The sequence below is a fragment of the Chiloscyllium punctatum genome, unplaced genomic scaffold, assembly GCF_047496795.1.
Source record: "Chiloscyllium punctatum isolate Juve2018m unplaced genomic scaffold, sChiPun1.3 scaffold_598, whole genome shotgun sequence".
Lineage (NCBI taxonomy): Eukaryota > Metazoa > Chordata > Chondrichthyes > Orectolobiformes > Hemiscylliidae > Chiloscyllium > Chiloscyllium punctatum.
Genome location: NW_027310332.1, coordinates 83,208 through 98,957, shown reverse-complemented (window position 1 = coordinate 98,957; position 15,750 = coordinate 83,208). Strand labels below are relative to the sequence as shown.

General features: G+C 53.2%; 1 protein-coding gene across 1 annotated transcript; it reads right to left on the bottom strand.

Moving 5' to 3' along the window:
• Positions 1 to 5,784: 5,784 nt before the first annotated feature.
• On the bottom strand, positions 5,785 to 14,714 carry LOC140473426 (puratrophin-1-like; the record flags this gene model as incomplete). Its single annotated transcript, XM_072567602.1, has 4 exons — positions 14,653 to 14,714; positions 14,354 to 14,492; positions 12,359 to 12,481; positions 5,785 to 5,967 (listed from the first exon to the last, which is right to left on the bottom strand). Coding segments are annotated over exons 1-4 (507 nt in total), but the record flags the coding sequence as incomplete, so codon positions are not given.
• Positions 14,715 to 15,750: the final 1,036 nt, after the last annotated feature.

The following is a 15,750-nucleotide window of genomic DNA, read 5'->3' as shown; positions in this document are numbered from 1 at the left end:
ACTGACTGTATCTGGTACTGATGTAATCCAGCTCCCTCACACTGTCACTCAGTAACCCCTCTCCCCCCCCCCCAGGGCCCTGGTGTACTGACTGTATCTGTACTGATGTTAATCCAGCTCCCTCACACTGTCACTCAGTAACCCCTCTCCCCCCCCCTACCCCACATGGCCCTGTGTTACTGCCTGTATCTGTACTGATGTTAATCCACTCCCCCCCCCCCCCCCCACCCCCCCCCCCCCCCCCCCCCCCCCCCCCCCCCCCCCCCCCCCCCCCCCACCCCCCCCCCCCCCCCCCCCCCCCCCCCCCCCACACCCGCCCACCCCCACCCCCCCCCGCCCCCCCCACCCACCCCCCACCCCCACACCCCCACCACTCCCCCCCTCAGACCCCCCTCCCCCCCCCCCCCCCCCCCCACCCCCCCCCCAGCCCCTGTACTGACTGTATCTGTACTGATGTTAATCCAGCTCCCTCACACTGTCACTCAGTAAACCCTCTCCCCCCCCCCAGGCCCTGTGTTACTGACTGTATCTGTACTGATGTTAATCCAGTTCCCTCACACTGTCACTCAGTAACCCCTCTCCCCCCCCAGGGCCCTGTGTTACTGACTGTATCTGACTGATGTTAATCCAGCTCCCTCACACTGTCACTCAGTAACCCCTCTCCCTCTCCCCCCCAGGGCCCTGTGTTACTGACTGTATCTGTACTGATGTTAATCCAGCTCCCTCACACTGTCACTCAGTAACCCCTCTCCCCCCCAGGCCCTGTGTTACTGACTGTATCTGTACTGATGTTAATCCAGCTCCCTCACACTGTCCCTCAGTAACCCCTCTCCCCCCCCCAGGGCCCTGTGTTACTGACTGTATTGTACTGATGTTAATCCAGCTCCCTCACACTGTCACTCAGTAACCCCTCTCCTCCCCCCAGGGCCCTGTTTACTGACTGTATCTGTACTGATGTTAATCCAGCTCCTCACACTGTCACTCAGTAACCCCTCTCCCCCCCAGGGCCCTGTGTTACTGACTGTATCTGTACTGATGTTAATCCAGCTCCCTCACACTGTCACTCAGTAACCCCCTCTCCCCCCCAGGGCCCTGTGTTACTGACTGTATCTGTACTGATGTTAATCCAGCTCCCTCACACTGTCCCTCAGTAACCCCTCTCCCCGCCCCAGGGCCCTGTGTTACTGACTGTATTGTACTGATGTTTAATCCAGCTCCCTCACACTGTCACTCCAGTAACCCCTCTCCCCCCAGGCCCTGTGTTACTGACTGTATCTTGTACTGATGTTAATCCAGCTCCCTCACACTGTCCCTCAGTAACCCCTCCCCTCTCCCCCCCCCAGCCCCCCTACAGCCTCCCACCCTCCCTCCTCACCCCCCCCCCCCACCCCCCCCCCCCCCCCCCCACCCCCCCCCACCCCCCGCCCCCACCAACACTCGTCCCCCACTCCCAGCTAACCACTCCACCCACCCCCACACCCCCCACCCCCCCCACCCAGCCCCCCCCCCCCACCCCCACCACCCTCCCCCCACCCCCCCCCCCCCCCACCCACCCCCCCACCCCCCCCCCCCCCCCCCCCCCCCCCCCCACCCACCCCCCCCCCTCCCCCCCCCCCCCCCCCCCCCCCCCCCCCCCCCCCCCACCCACCCCCCCCCACACCCCCCACCCCCCCCCCCCCCCCCCCCCCCCCCCCCCCCCCCCCCCCCCCACCCCCCCGCCCCCCCACCCCCCCACCCCCCACCCCCCCCCCACCCCCCACCCCCCCACCCCCCCCCCCACCCCCCCCCCCCCCCCCCCCCCTCCCCCCCCCACCCCCCCCCCCCCCCCCCCCCCCCCCCCCCCCCCCACCCCCCCCCCCGCCCCCCCCCCCCCCCCCCCCCCCCCCCCCCCCCCCCCCCACCCCCCCCCCCCCCCCCCCCCCCCCCCCCCCCCCCCCCACCCCCCCCCCCCCCCCCCCCCCCCCCCCATGCCCTGTTTACTGACTGTATCTGTACTGATGTTAATCCAGCTCCCTCACACTGTCCCTCAGTAACCCCTCTCCCCTCTCCCCCCCAGGGCCCTGTGTTACTGACTGTATCTGTACTGATGTAATCCAGCTCCCTCACACTGTCCCTCAGTAACCCCTCTCCCCCCCCAGGCCCTGTGTTACTGACTGTATCTGTACTGATGTTAATCCAGCTCCCTCACACTGTCACTCCAGTAACCCCTCTCCCCCCCCAGGGCCCTGTGTTACTGACTGTATCTGTACTGATGTTAATCCAGCTCCCTCACACTGTCACTCAGTAACCCCTCTCCCCCCCCCCAGGGCCCTGTGTTACTGACTGTATCTGTACTGATGTTAATCCAGCTCCCTCACACTGTCACTCAGTAACCCCTCTCCCCCCCAGGGCCCTGTGTTACTGACTGTATCTGTACTGATGTTAATCCAGCTCCCTCACACTGTCCCTCAGTAACCCCTCTCCCCCCCCCCAGGGCCCTGTGTTACTGACTGTATCTGGTACTGATGTTAATCCAGCTCCCTCACACTGTCCCTCAGTAACCCCTCTCCCCCCCCCCCCCCGGGCCCTGTGTTACTGACTGTATCTGTACTGATGTTAATCCAGCTCCCTCACACTGTCCCTCAGTAACCCCTCTCCCCCCCCCCCAGGGCCCTGTGTTACTGACTGTATCTGTACTGATGTTAATCCAGCTCCCTCACACTGTCACTCAGTAACCCCTCTCCCCCCCCCAGGGCCCTGTGTTACTGACTGTATCTGTACTGATGTTAATCCAGCTCCCTCACACTGTCACTCAGTAACCCCTCTCCCCCCCAGGCCCTGTGTTACTGACTGTATCTGTACTGATGTTAATCCAGCTCCCTCACACTGTCCCTCAGTAACCCCTCTCCCCGCCCCAGGGCCCTGTGTTACTGACTGTATTTGTACTGATGTTAATCCAGCTCCCTCACACTGTCACTCAGTAACCCCTCTCGTCCCCCAGGGCCCTGTGTTACTGACTGTATCTGTACTGATGTTAATCCAGCTCCCTCACACTGTCACTCAGTAACCCCTCTCCCCCCCAGGGCCCTGTGTTACTGACTGTATCTGTACTGATGTTAATCCAGCTCCCTCACACTGTCACTCAGTAACCCCTCTCCCCCCCAGGGCCCTGTGTTACTGACTGTATCTGTACTGATGTTAATCCAGCTCCCTCACACTGTCCCTCAGTAACCCCTCTCCCCGCCCCAGGGCCCTGTGTTACTGACTGTATTTGTACTGATGTTAATCCAGCTCCCTCACACTGTCACTCAGTAACCCCTCTCGTCCCCCCAGGGCCCTGTGTTACTGACTGTATCTGTACTGATGTTAATCCAGCTCCCTCACACTGTCCCTCAGTAACCCCTCTCCCCTCTCCCCCCCCAGGGCCCTGTGTTACTGACTGTATCTGTACTGATGTTAATCCAGCTCCCTCACACTGTCCCTCAGTAACCCCTCTCCCCTCTCCCCCCCAGGGCCCTGTGTTACTGACTGTATCTGTACTGATGTTAATCCAGCTCCCTCACACTGTCCCTCAGTAACCCCTCTCCCCCCCCAGGGCCCTGTGTTACTGACTGTATCTGTACTGATGTTAATCCAGCTCCCTCACACTGTCACTCCAGTAACCCCTCTCCCCCCCCCCAGGGCCCTGTGTTACTGACTGTATCTGTACTGATGTTAATCCAGCTCCCTCACACTGTCACTCAGTAACCCCTCTCCCCCCCCAGGGCCCTGTGTTACTGACTGTATCTGTACTGATGTTAATCCAGCTCCCTCACACTGTCACTCAGTAACCCCTCTCCCCCCCAGGGCCCTGTGTTACTGACTGTATCTGTACTGATGTTAATCCAGCTCCCTCACACTGTCCCTCAGTAACCCCTCTCCCCCCCCCCAGGGCCCTGTGTTACTGACTGTATCTGTACTGATGTTAATCCAGCTCCCTCACACTGTCCCTCAGTAACCCCTCTCCCCCCCCCCCCGGGCCCTGTGTTACTGACTGTATCTGTACTGATGTTAATCCAGCTCCCTCACACTGTCCCTCAGTAACCCCTCTCCCCCCCCCCAGGGCCCTGTGTTACTGACTGTATCTGTACTGATGTTAATCCAGCTCCCTCACACTGTCACTCAGTAACCCCTCTCCCCCCCCCAGGGCCCCTGTGTTACTGACTGTATCTGTACTGATGTTAATCCAGCTCCCTCACACTGTCACTCAGTAACCCCTCTCCCCCCCAGGGCCCTGTGTTACTGACTGTATCTGTACTGATGTTAATCCAGCTCCCTCACACTGTCCCTCAGTAACCCCTCTCCCCCCCCCAGGGCCCTGTGTTACTGACTGTATCTGTACTGATGTTAATCCAGCTCCCCCACACTGTCCCTCAGTAACCCCTCTCCCCCCCCAGGGCCCTGTGTTACTGACTGTATCTGTACTGATGTTAATCCAGCTCCCTCACACTGTCACTCAGTAACCCCTCTCCCCCCCCCCAGGGCCCTGTGTTACTGACTGTATCTGTACTGATGTTAATCCAGCTCCCTCACACTGTCACTCAGTAACCCCCACCTCCCCCCCCAGTGCCCTGTGTTACTGACTGTATCTGTACTGATGTTAATCCAGCTCCCTCACACTGTCCCTCAGTAACCCCTCTCCCCCCCCCAGGGCCCTGTGTTACTGACTGTATCTGTACTGATGTTAATCCAGCTCCCTCACACTGTCACTCAGTAACCCCCCCCCCCCCCCCCAGGGCCCTGTGTTACTGACTGTATCTGTACTGATGTTAATCCAGCTCCCTCACACTGTCACTCAGTAACCCCCACCCCCCCCAGGCCCTGTGTTACTGACTGTATCTGTACTGATGTTAATCCAGCTCCCTCACACTGTCCCTCAGTAACCCCCACCTCCCCCAGGGCCCTGTGTTACTGACTGTATCTGTACTGATGTTCATCCAGCTCCCTCACACTGTCCCTCAGTAACCCCTCTCCCCCCCCCCCCCCCCACCCCCAGGGCCCTGTGTTACTGACTGTATCTGTCCTGATGTTAATCCAGCTCCCTCACACTGTCCCTCAGTAACCCCTCTCCCCCCCCAGTGCCCTGTGTTACTGACTGTATCTGTACTGATGTTAATCCAGCTCCCTCACACTGTCACTCAGTAACCCCTCTCCCCCCCCCCAGGGCCCTGTGTTACTGACTGTATCTGTACTGATGTTAATCCAGCTCCCTCACACTGTCACTCAGTAACCCCTCTCCCCCCCCAGGGCACTGTGTTACTGACTGTATCTGTACTGATGTTAATCCAGCTCCCTCACACTGTCCCTCAGTAACCCCTCTCCCCCCCCAGTGCCCTGTGTTACTGACTGTATCTGTACTGATGTTAATCCAGCTCCCTCACACTGTCACTCAGTAACCCCTCTCCCCCCCCCCCAGGGCCCTGTGTTACTGACTGTATCTGTACTGATGTTAATCCAGCTCCCTCACACTGTCACTCAGTAACCCCTCTCCCTCCCAGGGCCCTGTGTTACTGACTGTATCTGTACTGATGTTAATCCAGCTCCCTCACACTGTCACTCAGTAACCCCTCTCCCCCCCCCCCCAGGGCCCTATGTTACTGACTGTATCTGTACTGATGTTAATCCAGCTCCCTCACACTGTCACTCAGTAACCCCTCTCCCCCCCAGTGCCCTGTGTTACTGACTGTATCTGTACTGATGCTAATCCAGTTCCCTCACACTGTCACTCAGTGACCCGCTGGAACGCTGTACGAGCCGTTCTCTTACCGCCATGTGGCACCGGACCTCCCGGTCGATAGCTAGCTGGCATTCCTCCGCTCTCCGGGTGAAGTCTGCCAGCTGAGCCCTGCAGTCCTGGAGTTGGTTGGCGAAGGGCTGGAGCCGGGGGGAGATGCCCATTTCCCAGTGCACCATGTCTCGGAGGAGAGCCTGCCCCTGCTGACAGTATTCCTGGCCATTTCGAGTCGAGCCGCCGAGTGGGTGGGGGGTGGGGGGGTGGTGGGTGGGTGGGTGGGTGTGGGGCGGGGAGGTGAGAAAGGAAGCAACGTTTACTTGTGGTCGTCGAATCCTCACTTTGGGAATGCCGATTCAGTTCACCTGGGGAAGTGCGAGGATGGGAATTGGACTTGGCCAGGGCAGCGGGGATGGGGTGGGTGGGATACCGTGCAGTGGACGTGGGAGAGGTGATGGCCTCTCGGTGGGATGTGGCTTTCCAGATGCAGCCCCAGTGACACCCGATTCACTCTGTCCCCACAGCGCCGTCATTACAATCGCATCTCCCGCTCCTCCCGCTGCACCCCCCACCCCGCCTTACCGCCCAGCACAAATACTCTCCCGAATCCGACACCCGACCCCATTGGCACATGGAGTCATAGAGATGTACAGCATGGAAGCTGAGAGAGGGCCATAAAGTGTGTGTGTGTGTGTGTGTGTGTGTGTGTATGTGGGTGTCTGTATGATTGTACATGTGTATGTGTCTATGATTGTGTGTGTGTCTGTGTATCATATGTGTGTATATGATGTGTGTCTGTGTGTAAATGATGTGTGTCCGTGTATATCTATGATGTGTGTCTGTATATGATTTGTGTCTATGTGTGTATATAAACTGTGTCTGTGTGTGCATGTATATATGATGTGTGTGTGTGTATATGATGTGCGTCTGTGTATGCATGTGAATATGATGTATGTCTGTGTGTGCGTGTGTGTATATGATGTGTCCCTGTGCGTGTATATGATGTGTGTCTGTGTATATGCATGTGTATATGATGTGTGTCTGTGTGTACATATGATGTGTGTCTGTGTGTATGCATGTGTATATGATGTGTGTCTGTGTGCGCGCGTGTGTATATGATGTGTGTCTGTGTGTGCATGAGTGTGTGTATATGATGTGTGTGTATGTGTGTCTCTGTGAATGTATATGATGAGTGTCTGTGTGCGCGCGTGTGTGTGTATATGATGTGTGTGTGTATGTGTGTCTCTGTGAATGTATATGATGAGTGTCTGTGTGCGCGCGTGTGTGTGTATATGATATGTGTGTGTATGTGTGTCTCTGTGAATGTATATGATGAGTGTCTGTGTGCGCGTGTGTGTGTGTATATGATGTGTGTGTATGTGTGTCTCTGTGAATGTATATGATGAGTGTCTGTGTGCGCGCGTGTGTGTGTATATGATGTGTGTGTGTATGTGTGTCTCTGTGAATGTATATGATGTGTGTCTGTGTGCGCGTGTGTGTATATGATGTGCGTCTGTGTGCGTGTGTGTGTGTGTATATGATGTGTGTCTCTGTGCGCGTGTGTGTATATGATGTGTGTCTGTGTGTGTGTGTGTGTATATGATGTGTGTCTGTGTGTGTATATGATGTGCGTCTGTGTGAGAGCATGTGTGTGTATATGATGTATGTCTGTGTGTGTGCATATGTTGTGTGTGTGCGCGTGTGTGCATATGATGTATGTCTGTATGTGTGTGCATATGATGTATGTCTGTATGTGTGTGCATATGATGTGTGTCTGTGTGTGGGCGTGTGTGTCTGTGTGTGGCGTGTGTGTCTGTGTGTATACGATGTGTGTCTGTGTGTATATACATATGTGTGTATACGATGTGTGTCTGTGTGTGTATGATGTGTGTGTGTGTATGATGTGTGTGTGTGTATGATGTGTGTGTGTGTATGATGTGTGTGTGTGAATATGATGTGTGTGTGTATATGATGTGTGTGTGTGTATATGATGTGTGTGTGTATGATGTGTGTGTGTGTATGTGTGTGTGTATGATGTGTGTGTGTGTATGATGTGTGTGTGTGTATGATGTGTGTGTGTGTATGATGTGTGTGTGTATGATGTGTGTGTGTGTATGATGTGTGTGTGTGTATGATGTGTGTGTGTATGATGTGTGTGTGTGTATGAAGTGTGTGTGTGTATGAAGTGTGTGTGTGAGTATGATGTGTGTGTGTGAGTATGATGTGTGTGTGTGAATATGATGTGTGTGTGTGAGTATGATGTGTGTGTGTGAGTATGATGTGTGTGTGTGAGTATGATGTGTGTGTGTGAATATGATGTGTGTGTGTGAATATGATGTGTGTGTGTATGATGTGTGTGTGTATGATGTGTGTGTGTGTGTATGATGTGTGTGTGTGTATGATGTGTGTGTGTGTATGATGTGTGTGTGTGTATGATGTGTGTGTATGATGTGTGTGTGTGTATGAAGTGTGTGTGTGTATGATGTGTGTGTGTGTATGACGTGTGTGTGTGTATGACGTGTGTGTGTGTATGACGTGTGTGTGTGTATGATGTGTGTGTGTGTGTGTGTATGATGTGTGTGTGTGTATGGTGTGTGTGTGAATGATGTGTGTGTGTGTATGATGTGTGTGTGTGGTATGATGTGTGTGTGTGTATGATGTGTGTGTGTATGAGTGTGTGTGTGTATGAGTGTGTGTGTATGAGTGTGTGTATGATGTGTGTGTGTGATATGATGTGTGTGTGTATATGGTGTGGTGTAGAGTGTGTGTATGACGTGGTGTGTGAGTGTGTGTGTGATGTGTGTGTGTGATTTGAGTGTGTGTAGTGTGTGTGTGATATGACGTGTGTGTGTGAATATGACGTGTGTGTGTGATATGTGAGTGTGTGAATGAGTGTGTGTGAATATGACGTGTGTGTGTGTATATGACGTGTGTGTGTGATATGACGTGTGATAGTGTGTGTGTGAATATGACGTGTGTGTGAATATGACGTGTGTGTGAATATGACGTGTGTGTGTGTATGACGTGTGTGTGTGTATGACGTGTGTGTGTGTATGACGTGTGTGTGTGTATGACGTGTGTGTGTGTATGACGTGTGTGTGATGAGTGTGTGTGTATGACGTGTGTGTATATGACGTGTGTGTGTGTATGACGTGTGTGTGTGTATGATGTGTGTGTGTGTGTATGATGTGTGTGTATGTATGATGTGTGTGTATATGATGTGTGTGTGTGATATGATGTGTGTGTGTGAATATGACGTGTGTGTGTGAATATGACGTGTGTGTGTGAATATGACGTGTGTGATATGACGTGTGTGTGTGTGTTGACGTGTGTGTGTGTATGAGTGTGTGTGTATGACGTGTGTGTGTGTATGACGTGTGTGTGTATGACGTGTGTGTGTATGACGTGTGTGTGTGTATGACGTGTGTGTGTGTATGATGTGTGTGTGTGATTATGATGTGTGTGTGTATATGACGTGTGTGTGTATGAGTGTGTGTGTGTATGAGTGTGTGTGTGTATGAGTGTGTGTGTATGATGTGTGTGTGTATGAAGTGTGTGTGTGTATGATGTGTGTGTGTGTGTGTGGTGTGTATGTGTGTGTGAGTTGATGTGTGTGAGTATGATGTGTGAGGTAGGTGTTGTGTGTGTGTGATGTGTGTGTGTGTATGAGTGTGTGTGTGTATGAGTGTGTGGTGTGTATGTGTGTGTGTGTATGGGTGTGTGTGGTGTGTGTGGGTGAGGTGTGTGTGTGTGTGTGTGTTGTATGAGTGTGTGTGTGTATGACGTGTGTGTGTGTATGACGTGTGTGTGTGTATGACGTGTGTGTGTATGACGTGTGTGTGTGTATGACGTGTGTGTGTGTATGACGTGTGTGTGTGTATGACGTGTGTGTGTGTATGACGTGTGTGTGTATGACGTGTGTGTGTGTATGACGTGTGTGTGTGTATGACGTGTGTGTGTGTATGACGTGTGTGTGTGATTATGACGTGTGTGTGTATATGACGTGTGTGTGTGTATGACGTGTGTGTGTGTGTATGACGTGTGTGTGTGTATGACGTGTGTGTGTGACGTGTGTGTGTGTATGACGTGTGTGTGTATGACGTGTGTGTGTATGACGTGTGTGTGTATGACGTGTGTGTGTGTATGACGTGTGTGTGTGTATGATGTGTGTGTGTGAATATGATGTGTGTGTGTGAATATGATGTGTGTGTGTGAATATGATGTGTGTGTGTGAATATGATGTGTGTGTGTATGACGTGTGTGTGTGTATGACGTGTGTGTGTGTATGACGTGTGTGTGTGTATGATGTGTGTGAATATGACGTGTGTGTGTGTGTATGACGTGTGTGTGTGTGTATGACGTGTGTGTGTGTGTATGACGTGTGTGTGTGTATGACGTGTGTGTGTGTATGACGTGTGTGTGTGTATGACGTGTGTGTGTGTATGACGTGTGTGTGTGTATGACGTGTGTGTGTGTATGACGTGTGTGTGTGTATGACGTGTGTGTGTGTATGACGTGTGTGTGTGTATGACGTGTGTGTGTGTATGACGTGTGTGTGTGTATGACGTGTGTGTGTGTATGACGTGTGTGTGTGTATGACGTGTGTGTGTATGACGTGTGTGTGTATGACGTGTGTGTGTGTATGATGTGTGTGTGTGTATGATGTGTGTGTGTGATTATGATGTGTGTGTGTGTGTGTATGATGTGTGTGTGTATGAAGTGTGTGTGTGTATGATGTGTGTGTGTGTATGATGTGTGTGTGTATGATGTGTGTGTGTGTGTGTGTGTGTATGATGTGTGTGTGTATGAAGTGTGTGTGTGTGTATGAAGTGTGTGTGTGTATGAAGTGTGTGTGTGTATGAAGTGTGTGTGTGTATATGAAGTGTGTGTGTGTATGAAGTGTGTGTGTGTATGATGTGTGTGTATGAAGTGTGTGTGTGTATGAAGTGTGTGTGTGTATGATGTGTGTGTGTGTATGATGTGTGTGTGTGTATGATGTGTGTGTGTATATGATGTGTGTGTGTATATGATGTGTGTGTGTGAGTATGATGTGTGTGTGTGTATGATGTGTGTGTGTGTATGATGTGTGTGTGTATGATGTGTGTGTGTGTATGATGTGTGTGTGTATATGATGTGTGTGTGTGTATGATGTATGTGTGTGTATATGATGTGTGTGTGTATATGATGTGTGTGTGAATATGATATGTGTGTGTGTATGATGTGTGTGTGTGTATGATGTGTGTGTGTGAATATGATGTGTGTGAATATGTGTGTGAATGAATATGATGTGTGTGTGAATATGATGTGTGTCTGTGTGTGTATATGATGTGTGTCTGTGTGTATGCGTGTGTATATGATGTGTGTCTGTGTGTGTATATGATGTCTGTCTGCGTGTGCATGTGTAAATGATGTGTGTCTGTGTATGCGTCTGTGTGTATATGATGTGTGCGTGTGTGTATATATGATGTATGTCTGTGTGTGTATGATGTGTGTCTGTGTGTGTATGATGTGTGTCTGTGTGTATATGATGTGTCTACGTGTGTGCATGTGTGTAGATATGATGTGAGTCTGTGTGTATGTGATGTGTGTGTGTGTATATGGTGTGTGTCTGTGTGTGAGTGGAAATGATGTGTGCACGCGTATGAGTGCATATGATGTGTGTCTGTGTGTGGGTATATGATGTGAGCATGTGTGTGTGTATGTATATGGTGTGTATCTGTATGTGTGTCTGTGTGTGTGTGTCTGTGTGTGTATATGATGTGTGCATATATGTACATAATGTGTGTGTGTATATAATGTGTGTGTATATGATATGTGTTTGTGTATATGATGTGTGTGTGTGTATTTGATGTGTGTGTGTATATAGTGTGTTTCTGTGTGTACATGGTGTGTGTCTGTGTGTATGGTGTGTCTGTGTGTAGTGTGTGTGTGTATATGATATGTGTCTGTGTGTATGTATATGATGTGTATGTGCATATATATGATGTGTGCAGGTGTATGAGTATATGATGCGTGTCTGTGTGTGTAAATGACGTGTGTCTGTGTGTGTATATGATGTGTGTCTGTATGATGTGTGGCTGTGTGTGAGTGTATATGATGTGTGTCTGTGTGTGTCGTGTGTGTATATGATGTGTGTCTGTGTGTGTATAGGATGAGTGTGTGTGTATATGATGTGTGTCTGTATGTGTCTGTGAGAGTATGTGTCTCTATGTGTATATATTGTGTGTGTATATGATGTGTGTCTGTGCGTGTATGTATGATGTGTGTGTATATATGTGTGTCTGTGTGTGTATATATATGATGTGTGTCTGTGCGTGTATGTATGATGTGTGTGTATATGATATGTGTGTCTGTGTGTATATATATATGATGTGTGTCTGTGCGTGTATGTATGATGTGTGTGTATATGATATGTGTGTCTGTGTGTGTATATATATGATGTGTGTCTGCGCACACACTGACCCCCCCCCCCCCCCCTCCCATCCAGGAATAGAATGTCCACACCTCGCAGTGTGTTGGCTTGGCGACCCCATTAAATTCTAATCCGATTGGTCACGGCCGGAATGGGTTGTAAAAAAGAAGACCGCCCTCATCTGAGGTATCACTTACCATTGCCGCACGGTTCAGGGCTTGGAGGTTCCGCTGCCTCTTGCCGAGTGTGGGCAGGGAGCCACCGGCTCTCTCCCACCTGTCCAACTGCGGCCGCCCCACGTCTCTGAGCCACTCATTCACCTGTGGGGTGGCAGAGGATGGGGGTAAGTAGGATCAGAGAGGGTCGGCAGGTCACAAACAGAAACAGGGCTGACTGAGGTCGAGGTAACACTGGAGGCCCACGAGGCAAAGGCTTCCCAATCTCATGCCCGGACTGCGGTGGGTCGTCTCACAGGGCTGCTGGGGACAAACACCGACAGGAGACTTACTCGAGGCCGAGGTATGGCCGGTCAGAACTGAGGCAGAGGTCGGGAGGAATCAGTTCTCACAAGAGGGGCATGATACTCTGGAATAGTCTTCCTTAAAAGGCAGGATGTTGGGAGGTTTATTTTTTACGGCAGCTTCGTGATAAGCCAAAGGGTCGGGTGAAAGATTACAGGGACAGGCGAGCACATGGAGTAATCAGATCAGCAATGGTCTCAATGACATGAAGCAGTTTCAAGAGGCAAAGTGGTCTCCTGCTGCTCCAAATGTGCGCGTTCGTATGGACATGTGGATGTAGACACATGCACCTCTAATGTAGTTAGGGTGTGTGGGTGTTTATGTGGATATGTGCACGTACGTGTGTGTTTGTGTGTGTGTGTGTGTGTGTGTGTGTGTGTGTGAGAGAGAGAGAGAGAGGGACAGTGTGTGTGAGAGAGAGAGGGACAGTGTGTGTGAGAGAGAGAGAGAGAGAGAGAGAGAGAGACAGTGTGTGTGAGAGAGGGACAGTGTGTGTGACAGAGAGAGAGGGACAGTGTGTGTGTGAGAGAGAGAGGGACAGTGTGTGTGAGAGAGACAGAGGGACAGTGTGTGAGAGAGAGAGAGAGAGAGCGACAGTGTGTGTGTGTGAGAGAGAGAGGGACAGTGTGTGTGTGAGAGAGAGAGGGACAGTGTGTGTGTGTGTGAGAGAGAGAGGGAGAGTGTGTGTGAGAGAGGGACAGTGTGTGTGTGAGAGAGAGAGAGGGACAGTGTGTGTGTGAGAGAGAGGGACAGTGTCTGTGTGAGAGAGAGGGACAGTGTGTGTGTGAGAGAGAGGGACAGTGTGTGTGTGAGAGAGAGGGACAGTGTGTGTGTGAGAGATAGAGGGACAGTGTGTGTGAGAGAGAGAGAGGGACAGTGTGTGTGAGAGAGCGAGGGACAGAGGGACTATGTGTGTGTGTGTGAGAGAGAGGGACAGTGTGTGTGAGAGAGAGAGAGGGACAGTGTGTGTGTGAGAGAGAGGGACAGTGTGTTCGTGTGTGAGAGAGAGGGACTGTGCATGAGAGAGAGAGAGGGACGGTGTGTGTGTGAGAGAGAGAGGGACAGTGTGTGTGAGAGAGAGAGGGACAGTGTGTGTGTGAGAGAGAGAGAGGGACAGTGTGTGTGTGTGTGAGAGAGAGAGGGACAGTGTGTGTGTAAGAGAGAGAGAGAGGGACAGTGTGTGTGAGAGAGATAGAGGGACAGTGTGTGTGTGTGAGAGAGAGGTACAGTGTGTGTGTGTGTGAGAGAGAGGGACAATGTATGTGTGAGAGAGAGAGAGGGACTGTGTGTGTGTGTGTGTGTGTGAGAGAGAGAGGGACAGTGTGTGAGTGTGTGTGTGTGTGAGAGAGAGAGGGACAGTGTGTGAGTGTGAGAAAGAGTGTGTATATATTATATATATATATTCACACTCACCTATTTGCAGGTGGAGGTTTGTGCACAAAACTGAGATTTATAAGTGTCTGTATGGGTGTGTGCAGGTGTGGGAGAGTTGGCCGGCGTGTTCAGGGGTGTTTGTGTGTGTGAGACGGTGTTAGTTTTGTGCGGACAATTCCACAACCTGCAGAGTGCACCACATCCCCTTCCAGGAGGGAGCGAACACCAGCTGACCACAACTCTAGCCCACGACCCCGCCGCCCCCGCCCCCCCTCTGCTCCCCGCCCGGGGCGTTACCTGGTGATACTGCTCCTCAAAGCGCCAGAAGCAGGCCAGCTTCTCCAGGTCCCTCTGCCGACGGTTCGACACCTGGACCAGGCGGTGCAGCTCTTCATCGACCTGGTCATACAGGGCGCAGGTCACCTCCAGGTCGGGCCTGCGAGCAAATTCAGAACTCGTCAGGTCGGGCCTGCCCCACCTCTGCCCTGGCGCCAGCTCACCCAAACCCAAACGCTTCACCGCATTCCCCGTCACGGCACGGAGAGGAGCTCAGAAACGGGAGGGAACGGAGCAGGGGAAGGGGAGAGGGAGGATACAGCTTCCACTCGATCATGAGATTTAACGTCCGCTCCCCCGATCGCAGCTGAGGGTCAAACATGTTGGCAGGCGTCCAGAGATCCACACCAGCCCCACACTGTCCCCACACAGACCCCACACAGTCCCCGCACCAGGCCCCACACAGTCCCCACACCAGGCCCACACTGTCCCCACACCAGCCCCACACTGTCCCCACACAGTCCGCGCAACAGGCCCCACACAGTCCCTGCACCAGGCCCCACACAGTCCCTGCACCAGGCCCCACACAGTCCCCGCACCAGGCCCCACACAGTCCCCACACTGTCCCCGCACAGTCCCCACACAGTCCCCACACAGTCCCCACACAGTCCCCACACAGTCCCCACACAGTCCCTGCACCAGGCCCACACAGTCCCCACACAGTCCCCGCACCAGCCCCACACTGTCCCCACACCAGGCCCACACAGTCCCTGCACCAGGCCCACACAGTCCCCACACCAGGCCCACACAGTCCCCACACCAGGCCCCACACAGTCCCCACACAGTCCCCGCATAGTCTCCGCACAGTCCCCACACCGTCCCCACACAGTCCCCACACCAGGCCCACACAGTCCCCGCACCAGGCCCACACCATCCCCACACAGTCCCCACACAGTCCCCACACCGGGCCCACACCGGGTCCACACAGTCCCCACACCAGGGCCACACAGTCCCCACACAGTCCCCACACCAGGCCGACACCATCCCCACACAGTCCCCACACCGGGCCCACACAGTCCCCACACCAGGCCGACACCATCCCCACACAGTCCCCACACCAGGCCCACACAGGGCCCACACAGTCCCCACACCGGGCCCACACAGTCCCCACACCAGGCCTACACAGTCACCACACAGTCCCCACACCAGGCCCACACAGTCCCCACACCAGGCCTACACAGTCCCCACACCGGGCCCACACAGTCCCCACACCGGGCCCACACAGTCCCCACACCGGGCCCACACATTCCCGACGACGGGCCCACACAGTCCCCACACCAGGCCCACACAGTCCCCACACCAGGCCCACACAGTCCCTGCACCAGGCCCACACAGTCCCCACACCAGGCCCACACAGT